Source organism: Mytilus trossulus, chromosome 8, assembly GCF_036588685.1.
Source record: "Mytilus trossulus isolate FHL-02 chromosome 8, PNRI_Mtr1.1.1.hap1, whole genome shotgun sequence".
Lineage (NCBI taxonomy): Eukaryota > Metazoa > Mollusca > Bivalvia > Mytilida > Mytilidae > Mytilus > Mytilus trossulus.
Genome location: NC_086380.1, coordinates 69,290,799 through 69,304,725, shown reverse-complemented (window position 1 = coordinate 69,304,725; position 13,927 = coordinate 69,290,799). Strand labels below are relative to the sequence as shown.

At 33.1% G+C, this 13,927-nt stretch overlaps 1 protein-coding gene across 1 annotated transcript; it reads left to right on the top strand.

Moving 5' to 3' along the window:
• Positions 1-1,146: 1,146 nt before the first annotated feature.
• On the top strand, positions 1,147-11,579 carry LOC134727923 (ankyrin repeat domain-containing protein 50-like). The gene is made up of 3 exons (XM_063592319.1): positions 1,147-1,340; positions 3,652-3,925; positions 8,901-11,579. Exon 3 carries the CDS (start codon positions 8,944-8,946, stop codon positions 11,386-11,388), a length of 2,445 nt encoding a protein of 814 aa, XP_063448389.1. The 5' UTR covers positions 1,147-1,340; positions 3,652-3,925; positions 8,901-8,943; the 3' UTR covers positions 11,389-11,579.
• The last annotated feature ends 2,348 nt before the right edge of the window (positions 11,580-13,927 follow it).

Sequence of the window (13,927 nt, the reverse complement as noted above, 5' to 3'; positions counted from 1 at the left end):
TCGACCTCTGTGGTCGTATAAAGCTGCGCCCTGCGGAGCATCTGGTTATGTTGTTATGTTACACTACTGTCTGAGGTAAGGGTGAATGTTGGCGCCTGTTAAATCCTTTAAACCATCTGCACAGTTATGCACCTGTCCTAAGTCAGGAATCTGCTGTTCATTGGGTTTGTTTGTTGATGTGGTACATTTTGAATTATTTTTACACTAATAATTTTAGAGCTTTTTATAGCTAGCTGTTCGGTGTGAGTCAAGGTTCTGTGTTTAATGCTTTTTTTTACCAGTCACCTATAATTGTTTGATACATTATGACTTGGATGGAAAATTGTCTCATGAAAATCATACCATATCTTCTTATTTATACTGAGTCTATAACTTTTGATGCTATAGCCATACCAGACTCTTATACATTTTATGTTACAAATGTACCTAAATTCAATACTTTTAATGTTACAAGTGTGCCTTACTCTAACACTTTTGATGTTAAAGTGTAGCTAACTAATAATTTTTTGTTACAGTTGTACCTGATGTCTTTGCTTTTGGTGTTTATGTTTTTCTGAATCTGATAGTAACACTTGTGATTTAACAAGTGTGTCTGATTCTCATGCTTTTGATAATACAGGTGTCCTGATTGTAATATTAATTTTAAAGTGTACCCGGCCCTTTGATAACTATTTTCACCACTGGGTCTATGCCACTGCTGGTGGACGTTTCGTCCCCGAGGGTACCACCATCCCAGTAGTCAACACTTCGGTGGTGACATGAATATCAATAATGTGGTAAGTTTTATAAATTTCCTGTTTACAAAACTTTGAATTTTTCGAAAAAATAAGGATTTTCTTATCCCAGGCACAGATTACCTTAGCCGTATTTGGCACAACATTTTGGAATTTTGGATCCTCAATGCTTTTCAACTTTGTACTTGTTTGGCTTGATAGATATTTTCATATGAGTGTCACTGATGAGTCTTATGTAGACGAAATGCGCGTCTGGCGTACTATAATCCTGGTATCTTTGATAACTATCTAATACTTTTAAAAATATTACAGTTGTATCAGATTCTAATACAGTTGATGTTACAGGTGTAATTAATTATGATATTTTATATTACAGGTGTACCCGTTTCCTCAGCTTTTGATGTGACATTGATGATTTGCTTGATCAGAAATTTGACATATGTTACTCAGCCAATCAATGGCTTTGACAGACTTCCACTACCATTGGAGACAACTCCAGGACCTGATCTAGCAAGAATTAAATGGTACAGGAATATATTAGCTCATCATGATAGTAACACAATGGCCACTGTTGATTTCAATACAGCATGGAGTAATATATCTGATGTAAGTGTTACATTAGTATCAGTGATTTATACATAGCACTGACAGGTTATGAGGGACACAGGGGATCTGCCCCAAGTAAAAATATAAATGTGTGCCTTCTTGTAAAATCCTTGATCCAACATGTATTTGTTTTTCCTCACAATTTTCAATGAGCAAGATATAGGAAGAAATTCAGTGTATAAGATTTCCCTATCTCATGCTTAAGTGACTTCAAATGTTAATTTTTCTAATATTATATAAAGGTGGCTGTCACATTCATTAAAGAAAAAGTCTGTTTACATTAATTTTGAATTATATGGAGGTTTGATTGAATACTATTTTTTATGCCCCTGCCGTAGCGGAGGGGGCATTAAGTTTAACCTTTGTCTGTCTGTCTGTACGCCCGTTCGTCCGTCCGTACGTCCTAAAGTTGGTTTCCGCTCATTAACATTAGTTTGCCTCAACCAAATGTTATTAAACTTATACACAACGCTTATTATCGTAAAATACAGACAAAGTTTGAATTTGGGTGCTGTCACTTTTACTGTTCTAGAGATATGCTCTTTACAAATTGAATAATTGCTAAACATTTCATTTTTTTACTAAAAGTACCAATCGTTGTCGTCAGCGTCGCCCGAAGACGGATTGTTTTCGGATAATAACTTTTGAATAAGTTAAAAGAAATCATTAAAATTTTAGCTCAGTTTTTATTACCACAAAAGGAAGCATGGGATTGATTTTGGGGGTTATGGTCCCAAAGGAGTAGGAATTAGGGGCCCGAAGGGTAAAAAAGAGCATTTATCTTGTTTCAAGACAAAAAGTTGTGTATTAGTATTTCAATTGTTCTGAAATTGTACCACAATGTTTAAAACTATAAGTAGAAGGTTGAGATTTATTTTAAGGGGTTATTAGGCAAACTGTCGAAGAATTAAGGGCCAAAAAGAGACCAAAAACAAGCATTTGTCTAGTTTACAGACAATAACTTGTGTTTTAAGCGTATGGATATCTATAAAATTTTACAAGAAGGTTCATTGCCACTTAAGGAATATTGGGATTGATTTTGGGGGATATAGTGGCAATAGTTAAGGAAATAGGACAATTTAGACAATTTAAAAGCAGTGTAAGGGAGGTAATTCTAAAACATTGAACATACAATGTTTCGTATGTTCGGATTTGCCTCCCTTACACAACTTTTGTAAAAAGAAATGTCAGGTTTTGGACTTCTTGCAAAAAAAGTGGGGGTGGTAATGATTTTCATTTTTTTTTTTTCAAATTTCTCAAATTCCAAATTTTTTAAAAGTTAATCAATTGCACAATATTGTGCAATAGATTTGTAAGATTTTGCCATTTGTTTTGTGTCATAAACTCAAATTATGTAAAAAATGTGATCGCAATCCAAATTCAGACGTGTATCAAGCTTTGATATTGTGTCAATACTTGCCCCAACTGTTCATGGTCCGACTTATGCGGTCGTATAAAGCTGCCCCCTGCAGAGCACCTGGTTAAAATTGGAGTTATCTTCCTTTGTTCATAATTATAGTTGAATCAACTACAATCAGTGCTTTATACAATGCAATGTTTAATTTTGCCTCCCACTGATAAATTATTTATAGTGAATATAACACCTTCTGCATGACGAAGTAATTTGATTGAATTTATTACAGTACATGTACTAGCTGTGTATTGATTCCTACACTTTTGCAAATGCTATATTTAAATAGAGGGAATTACAATTTCTTTTCACTAATCTAAAGTGGAGGTTTAATTAGGTTTTCCTGCAAACCAATATCCTTAAGCCAATAGCTTGTTTCAAAGTGAGTTAAGAATTGTAAAAGCATTTTTTTAAGGCAAAAATTGCATGAAATGCAATCAAAACCTTATGGAACTGACTTGATATCTAAATGTTCCAAGGCTTATTACTACTTTTGTTGATACACAAAATATAGTGCATTGATAATAACATGCTAATATCCTATCTATTAACATTTCAAAAAATTTATCAATGTAATGTATGCTTAGATATTCAATGCCCAAAATTATGTTATACTTGTCAAGAAAATTACATAACTTTTGCAAGGTGCAGGAATCTAATATCTAATCTAAAAATATAAATTATGTCGTTGTTAAATTAGACTTATCTTCCTTTGTCTAGAATATCTGTTAAATTAACTACAAACAATGTCATATTTGGTATTACTTCTCACTGATAAATTGAAGCAATCTTTACTGTTCAGTGCTTTCAAGCACTTTGATTAAATAATGTTGTATGCAAGCAGGTGTACTTTTGTCTTCATGGGGACACATTCTCTATTTTTTCCAAATATTTTTGTAGGCAGTAAGTAGGTTGGGTGGTCAGCCAATGAATCAAGAGTGCCAAAATTTAAAGGTGAAAATCTTAGATCAGTCAAATCAGGAAATCATGCTGGAAATCAAACAATCACAGGAAAAGATAAAAGATTTCGGACAAACAGTGGATATTTTGGGGACGAAGCACTCAGAAGTGACGGAAAATCTGAGGAAGTTACAAGTTTCCCACATTACTTTACAGACTGAATATACGGAAGTCACAGAACTTTTGAAAGACCCAATAGCGTGGAACATCAGAGGTATGTTAAACTCATATAGAAAAGGTTGTATAGTTATATAGCTAAGGATGTGAAATCAGGGAATTTACCTTCAATATTTACTATATTTCTAGTATTTTTGGCTTTTTATCTCACCTGACCTAAAACATCAAAGGAGCTAATGTTGTTACTTGGTGTCAGTTGTTGTTGTCTGTTGTCAGGTAAAGTGTAAAACATTTTACTCTTAAATTAACAACTGGGCTAGTTGTCATAGATGTGTCTGATGATTCTCTCTACATTCCATCATTGCTGACATTAGTAAAAATACAACATAGGTGTAAAATGTAAATTTTGTTTTATCTTAAAGCCTGTCGTCTATAAACTTTTCTTGAAAAATCATCTTCTGTTAAACTGTTCAATTGATTGAAACCAAAGTTTGTCTGTTCATGTATCATGTGTTAAAGGATGTCAACTATATAGTTTAAAATTTTCCTCCAGTCTGAGCAATCAACATGGCCACTATGGTTAAAAATATAACATAGGGGAACACTACAGTTTTGATTAGTATCTGGAAAACTAGAACCAGTTGAGAAAAACTGAAAGGGGAAATATGGTTAGCATAACAAACTCTATCTGCCCTGAATATTTTGGGAAAATCTGTCCTATTTATAATTTACTTCCCCAGTTCTGAATTGTTGATTTTTGTCGAGCCTACGACTTCTGTCGCAGAAAGCTGGACAGAGGGATAGTGATCCAGGTGCAGCAGGGGTGTTAGCTAGCTTCTTGAAAGCCTATAATATTTCAGAAGGAAGAAGACCTGGACCATTCCTACTTTGTATATAGATGCCTTATGTTACGAAGTTTCCGTCTGTCATATATCCATTGTCCTTGACCTCATTTGCATGGTTCAGTGACTACTTGAAAAAAAAATTATGATTTTTAGTATTCTTAAATGTTCTCCTAATATGAGTAATAGGATAACTATATTTGGTATGTTCCTACCTTGCAAGGTCCTCATGCCCGTCAGACAGTTTTCACTTGACTTGGACCTAATTTCAAGGATCAGTGAACAAGGTTAAGTTTTCGTGGTCAAGTCCATTTCTCAGATACTATAGGCAATAGGTCTACTATATATGGTGTATGGAATGATTGTCAGGTGTACATGTCCAACTGGTTGGCGTCATCTGACCTTGAACTAATTTTCATGGTTCAGTGGTTATAGTTAAGTTTTTGTGTTTTTTACTGTTTTTCTAATACTGTATGCAATAGGTCTACTATATTTGGTGTATTGAATGCTTGTCAGGTGTACATGTCCAACTTGCAGGTGTCGTCTGACCTTGACCTCATTTTCATGGTTCAGTGGTTAAAGTTAAGTTTTTGTGTTGTGGTCTGTTTTTCGAACACTGTATGCAATAGGTCAACTATATTTGGTGTATGGAACTATTTTATGATGTGCATGTCAGTCTGCCAGGTTTTATTTGACCGTGACTTCATTTTCGTGGTTCAATGCTCAGTGTTAAGTGTTCATATGACTGCAAAATATTTTTGTGATCGTATATTGGTTTGATGTTAGCGTCGTTGGCGTCGTCGTCGTCCTCGTCATCGTCCGAAGACACATTGGTGTATGCACTAATACTCCAGTTTAACTGATTGTATCTCTATGAAATTTAAACACAAGGTTTATGATCACGAAATGAAGGTTGGGATTGATTTTGTGAGTTTTAGTCCCAACATTTTAGAAATGAGGGGCCAAAATGGTCCACAATTTAATAAAAAATGAACTAGCGTTCTTTGATATGCCGAATCCAACCGTGTATTTAGATTCTTAATTTTTAATTCCGTTTTCAGATTGGTCTACAATAAGGTTCAAAGGGTCCAAAATTAACCTTTGTTTGATTTTAACAAAAATTGAATTCTTTGGGTTCTTTGATATGCTGAATCTAAACATGTACTAAGATTTTTAATTAAGGGTCCAGTTTTCTAGTTGGTCCAATTAAGGGTCCAAAATGAAACTTTGTTTGATTTCAACAGAATTTGAATATATGGGGTTCTTCGATATGCTGAATCTAAACAATGAATTTTGATTTTTGATAGTTTGGCCTGGTTATCAAATCGTTCTACATTGAGGTCAAAAGGGTCCAAAATTAAACTTTGTTTGATTTCATTACAAAATTAATTCTTGAGATTCTTTGATATGCTGAATCTAACATGTATTCCGATTTTGGATATTGGACCATAATAGGTGAATTTAATATGTATAAGTTCTTAGACCACATTCATTCTGTGACAAAAACCTATGTTGTGTCAAATATTTAATCACAATCAAAATGCAGAGCTGTATCAAGCTTGAATCTGGTGTCCATACTTGCCCCAACTGTTCAGGGTTCGACCTCTGTGGTCGTAACAAGCTGCAACCAGTGGAGTATTTTATTGTGTTTTGGTCTGTTTTTTCTTAAACCATAAGCAATAAATATAGGTTAACTATATTTGTTGTATGGAAGAATTGTAACCTTTACATGTCTGCCTGGCATGGTTCACCTTATTTTCATGGTTCATTAGTCAATGTTTAGTTTTCTTGGTTAAGTCTGTTTCTAAGAAACTATAGGCAATAGGGCAACTATACTTCACCGTGTTTCATCGGTACTGCCGATATAGGTACTAACCAAGCGGGCGTGAGTGATTTTGACCGTACACGGTTACGAAAATATGTGTTTTGTTCGCATAATATAAATGTGTACTTCCATCTTAACATAATTGCTGTTTTAAGAAATGATTTGGTCGTATGTTGATAATTAGAGATGTCTCATTATTTTTCCAAAACAAGAATGATTACTAAAAACATGTGCAAATACTTAATTGTCAAAGAAGTTGGCGCTCGTCTCATCCGATATAATTCTATATTTTTTGCAACTCTTTTTCTGTTAGAAGGCCACTGTGTGTGTAATAAGTATAGCTGATTCAATAATTGGCATTTAAATCTTTCATACATATGTTATTTTTCGATATTTTATTCCGAAAAAGAAGCGGTGTGTTCGGTGTTAAGCTGACCACATAAATCCTTCTGTACGATACATAGTTAAGTTGCTTTACACCGTACATACAAACTTTATTTTCATACTCGTTTACTACCCAAAAAGTTTCAGGAAATTAGTAGTCACATGTAGGTTTATGATTGGTAACTATAACTTTTGAACTGTAATAGCTTTCTTTCAGATAAAAAATGTAAATGTCTCGACACCTGTATCGACATTGAAAGTTAGTGTTGACATTCACAACTATTTGCGCATGTACAAGTTTTAAAATTGTTCTTATTAGAATATCAAAGTTGTCTTATAAATAGGATAAAATCGTTGCAAAATTATTTGGATGCAGGAATTTCAGATGTTGAGGAATGTACACTGAATGTTGATAAAACAAAACAAAGGTTTTCGTTACTGTATCATTTCAAAATAGACAAAGCCATCTTGGTTAGTACCTATATCCGCTGTACTGATGATACACGATGTACTTAGTGTATTGCATGATTGTAATGTGTACATGTATTTCTTGTCTGGTTTATATGACCGTAGCCTCATTTAATTGGACCACGTTAAGTTCATGTGATAGATAATGTAGTAAAGCTTTAAACTTAGGACTATCAACATAATGATAATGATTAGAAAGGAAGGCAAGACATTGCAGCGTGTGCACTCTTGTCATGACAAGTTACAGTTCAAATTTGAATTTTGTTTCGGTCTGATGATTTTGTGCAGAGTAATGGTCCTTAGACTAAAATAATCAGTTTTCTCCACATTTTTTTTTTTCATTCTTGAAGATATTGACTTGATATTTGTATTATGATTTACACCATGACAAGTTACAGATCAAGTTAGAATTTTGGTTTTAATACAATAAATTTTTAACCGGTAGGGGACTATATCTTGCCATGCAATACTATCAGAATGCTTGTTCTATAAAAAGAAATTGTTTGGATCAAAACACATTATATCTTTTATAGTATTCTTTTATTTGTCTTTATTGATATTACTTTTACTGTTAAGTCAGTTTTTTTGAGATATTCATTTGACGTGGCTCTATGCAAAACATCATACTTTGAACGATAAAATTATTTCATTTATTAATATTACTTTTACTAATGGATCTTGACATACTTTGAATGACAAAACTATTCTATTCAATAATACTACTTTTTCTGTTAAGGCTGTTTTTTATGATATACATTTGACGTGAAACTGTACTTATGTATCCCGTCATACTTTGAACCACACAATTATTTTATTTATTATTATTACTTTTACTGTTAAGTCTGTTTTTTGTTATATCTACTTTACGTGACTCTGCATTTATGTATCCCGTCATACTTTGAACGACAAAATTATTTTATGTCTACCTGTGCGAATTTCAAACGCGCAATTTTACACCAGTACTGAAAACCTTCCATCCTTTACGGGTAGACTCTACATAGATAAATAAAGTCGTATAAGATAAGCAAAATGAGTATGTTAAATTTGATGTATGCCTTTTTGTGCTTCTTCGTTACATTTGTTGTTTTGTCAGTGATTAAGATGATAACACAATATTGAATGCTGTACCCCTATTTTTTACATTTTTACTCTTTGAGTATGTTTGTTTTGTTCATGCATCGTTTACAATGTAATTGAATTTGATGCGACTGTCATACAAGTGAGAGGTTTAGTTAGCTATAAAACCAGGTTCAATCCATCATTTTCTACATTAGAAAATGCCTGTACCAAGTCAGGAATATGACAGTTGTTATCCATTAGACTTTTGATTTTTGCCTTTTGATTTTGGACTTTCCTTTTTGAATTTTCCTCGGAGTTCAGTATTTTTGTGTTTTTACTTTTAATTGAGGAATAACTTTGATCATGTAAGCTCAGGTCCTAAAGTTTTATAAATGTTATAAGGTTTATGAGTACATATCAGTATGGCTAAATCACAGAAGTCAGTCTCAAAATAATTGTAAATTTTAAAGAAAAATCAAATTCTTTCTTTTTAGGTCAAATTAAAGAGGATTAGAAACTTGGAAAGAAGATGACAAAATGTTTATAGAAACAAATGGAGCAATAAGTGTATTAAAATGTATCAAAGAAAATGGTTGTGTTGTTGTCACTGGAAGTTCGGGAACAGGAAAATCATCATTGATGCGTCATGTTGCTCTACGAATGCAAGAAGAAGGCTATGTAATTTTACCGGTAACAAACCCTGGAAAAATTATCAAGTGGTACAATCCAAGTGAAAAGATCCTGTTTGTTGTTGATGACTTTTGTGGAACATATACCATAAATCCTATGAAGTTAGAAAGCTGGAAAAATCTGATGGAAAAAATCAAAACATTAATAGAAAAAAAAACAGTCAAGCTAATCATGTCTTGTAGACTTCAGGTTTTTAAGGATGAAAAAATGAAGTCTTTATCTTTTAATCAGTCCTGTGAATGTAATCTTTTGTCAGAAGATAAACACTTATCAGAAACAGAAAAACAATCTATTGCTGAACTTTACTTGAAATCAAACGCGTCTAAGATCAAGAAATTTTATGACATGTTTGACTGTTTTCCTCTTTTATGTCAATTGTACAGCAAAAACAAAAATCTGGTAATAGAAGATTTCTTTAAGAATCCATTTACAGTTTACAAAGAAGAGATAGATAAATTACAAACAGAGGGAGCACATGTCAAATACTGTGCACTTGCTCTATGTGTCATGTTTAACAATTGTTTAAAAGAAGAATGGCTCACAAAAGATGTCGATAAAGATATCAAAACAATTATAAAGAACACATATGAAGCCTGTAAAGTAGTAAAAGGAACATCTCGATTGGTTCTTCGTGATGAGCTGGATTCACTTACTCATACATTTATCAGAAAGGATGGTGATTCATACAGAACTATTCATGACAAGCTGTTTGACTTTCTTGCTTTTTACTTTGGCAGTGTGATGATTTATTGTTTAATTAATAATGCTTCAAGTGATTTTATTCGTGAAAGGTTTGTTTTTGAAAAAAAAGACAAAAGAGATAAATTTTTAATAGATGTATCAGAAAGATATCAACAAATGTATATAAATAGATTGATAGATGACTGGTTTAGACGAAATATAGTAGATGTCTTCTGTAACATCAATATGGATGATCAAATCTTCAGACAAAGATTCCTTGTACATATAAAAGGTTTAGAAATATCAAAACAGAAACAATTAACAAGTCTATATAACACACACAACAATAGCACTCCATTGATACAGTGTTGTTATATAGGAGATATTGATCTGGTTGCATGGTGCTTATATCATTGTTACAGTAATGTAAACCATTGTCGTGATAATGGAACATCACCTCTGTACCTTGCTTGTCAGGAAGGACATACTGAAGTAGTAAATATGTTTCACAATAAGGCTGACATTAATAAGTGTAGAGATAATGGATCATCACCTCTGTACATTGCTTGTCAGGAAGGACATACTGAAGTAGTAAAGATGTTAATAAACAATAAGGCTGACATTAATAAGTGTAAAGATACTGGATCATCACCTCTGTTCATTGCTTGTCAGGAAGGACACACTGAAGTAGTACATATGTTAATAAACAATCAGGCTGACATTAATAAGTGCAGAGATAGTGATGGAATATCACCTCTGTTCTTTGCTTGTCAGGAAGGACATACTGAAGTAGTACATTTGTTAATAAACAATAAGGTTGACATCAATAAGTGTAATAATGAAGAAGCATCACCTCTGTGTATAGCTTGTAAGAAAGGACATACTGAAGTAGTACAGATGTTAATAAACAATAAGGCTGACATTAATAAGTGTAAAGATATTGGTGCATCACCTCTGTTCATTGCTTGTCAAGAAGGACATACTGAAGTAGTACATATGTTAATAAACAATAAGGCTGACATTAATAAGTGCATATATACTGGAGCATCACCTCTGTTCATTGCTTGTCAGGAAGGACATACTGAAGTATTACAGATGTTAATTGACAATAAGGCTGACATCAATAAGTGTAGAGATAATGATGGAATATCACCTCTGTTCTTTGCTTGTCAGGAAGGACATACTGAAGTATTACAGATGTTAATAAACAATAAGGCTGACATTAATAAGTGTAGAGATACTGGATCTTCACCTCTGTTCATTGCTTGTCAGGAAGGACATACTGAAGTAGTACAGATGTTAATTGACAATAAGGCTGACATTAATAAGTGTAAAGATGCTGGAATATCACCTCTGTTCATAGCATGTAAGGAAGGACACGCCAAAATAGTACAGTTGTTGATGAACAATAAGGCTGACATTAATAAGTGTGTGAAATCAGGAGAATCCCCTTTATTGATAGCATGCTATACAGGTCATATGGAGATTGTTGAATTGTTATTATCACGTAAAGCAGATTGTAATGTTAAATGGAGTGGACTTACACCACTAGATATCGCAAGAAGAGAAAATCATACCAATATTATACATTTATTACAAAAACAAAAGTAATATACATTAGAAGATAGGCGAACATTGAAAATTAATAAAACTATTCTGCTAATTATATGGTTAAACACAAAGGGCTGTCGTCATTAGATATAACTGCTAGCTAGAGGAGAAGTTGATACCAATGTTGTTTGTTTACTAAAAGGATAAAAAAAAAATGGGATGTGTATACTAAACAGCATTATGATTTTACAGCAAATGATGGACAATAAACATTACTAAATGTGAAAATTTCTATGTGATGAAACCATTTTGCTTATTTTGGATTTTGATATAAAAGTATGTCTAATAGATCAAGTCAGTTAGACTTGCAATTTGGTGTAAGTTAATTTTGGTCAGTTTTGATATTACTAATTGAATTCACCAAAACATGCATTGCCATGGCTTTGTTTGAACTTGTTTGTTTGCTTTTTGGTCTTGAATTTTTGTCTCTAATATTTTATTAACTGTGCATTTGCATTCAGATATCGCAGATCAAATTTATTCGTTCATTGTGTATTAATTTACGTTTTTTGATTGAGTCAATAAAATTGAGAATGGAAATGGGGAATGTGTCAAAGAGACAACAACCCGACCAAAATAAAAAAAACACAACAGCAGAAGGTCACCAACAGGTCTTCAATGTAGCGAGAAATTCCCGCACCCGGAGGCGTCCTTCAGCTGGCGCCTAAACAAATATATACTAGTTCAGTGATAATGAACGCCATACTAATTTCCAAATTGTACACAAGAAACTAAAATTTAAATAATACAAGACTAACAAAGGCCAGAGGCTCCTGACTTGGGACAGGCGCAAAAATGCGGCGGGGTTAAACATGTTTGTGAGATCTCAACCCTCCCCCTATACCTCTAACCAGTGTAGAAAAGTAAAAGCATAACAATACGCACATTAAAATTCAGTTCAAGAGAAGTCCGAGTCTGATGTCAGAAGATGTAACCAAAGAAAATAAACAAAATGACAATAATACATAAATAACAACAGACTACTAGCAGTTAACTGACATGCCAGCTCCAGACTTCAATTAAACTGACTGAAAGATTATGATTTCATCATATGAACATCAGACACAATCCTTCCCGTAAGGGGTTTAGTATCATACCATCATAACATATATGAGAAGAACATAACCCGTGTCATGCCAACAACTGTTTTTAGAATAAATGTGTTTAGTTCCGACGCAAAGACCTTATCAGTGACTCAATATTAACGCCAAAATATGCAATCTTTAATGACTTGACAACAGTATCGTAATTATATCCCTTCTTAATAAGTCTATTCAAAGGTTTTGTAAGTTTATGAGGTGAATACTGACACCTTTGTGCTTTATAAAGAATATTTCCATAAAAAATTGGATGTGAAATACCTGAACGTATAAAAAGTCTGCATGTTGAGCTATATTTACGAATGATGTCTTTATACCGATGATAAAATTTAGTAAATGTTTTGACTAGTTTGTGATATCGAAAACCCTGGTGTAATAATTTTTCAGTAATACATAAATTTCTCTCGTTAAAATCTAAAACATTGTTACATACACGAGCGAATCGTACAAGTTGAGATATATAAACACCGTAAGATGGTGACAGGGGAACGTCACCATCTAAAAACGGATAATTAACGATAGGAAATGAAAAATCATCCCTTTTATCATAAATTTTAGTATTCAGCTTTCCGTTAGTGATATAGATATCAAGATCGAGGAAAGGGCAGTGGTCATTGTTAGTATTAGCTTTATTTAAAGTAAGTTCACCAGGATAAATTTCATTAATATACATACTGAAGTCGTCATTATTGAGAGCCAAAATATCATCCAAATATCTAAAAGTATTATTAAATTTGTTTATCAGATGTTGTTTTGATGGGTCTTTGCTTATTTTTGTCATAAATTGTAACTCGTAACAATACAAAAAGAGGTCCGCAATAAGTGGTGCACAGTTAGTCCCCATTGGAATTCCGATAATCTGACGAGTCTGCCAATTGATATTTTATCGTGTGTTTTTCTATGTTGTGATGTTATTCTATTGTTTCAGAAAAAGGGAGAAGGTTTGGATCCATTAAAACGTTTAATCCCGCTGCAAATGTTTGCACCTGTCCTAAGTCAGGAATCTGATGTACAGTAGTTGTCGTTTGTTTATGTAATATATACGTGTTTCTCGTTTCTCGTTTTTTTTTATATAGATTAGACCGTTGGTTTTCCCGTTTGAATGGTTTTACACTAGTAATTTTGGGGCCCTTTATAGCTTGTTGTTTGGTATGAGCCAAGGCTCCGTGTTAAAGGCCGTACATTGACCTATAATGGTTTACCTTTTTTTTTAAATTGTTATTTGGATGGAGAGTTGTCTCATTGGCACTCACGCCACATCTTCCTATATCTATATAGGTTCTTTTTGTCTTGCCACAAATGTCAGTGGCATACACCTTTTTTGAATGAAGTTTATATTTCTTAAAGTGAAAATAATTCATAACCTGGACTGGCAATTACTTGCAACCATTGTTTCCTGAATATAACAACTGTAGTAGAAATGTAATTTTATGTCTCAC

What these genes read in the sequence shown, in the direction of transcription:
- LOC134727923 (XM_063592319.1), top strand. Translation starts at nt 8,944, where the DNA reads ATGTTTATAGAAACAAATGGAGCAATAAGTGTATTAAAATGTATCAAA.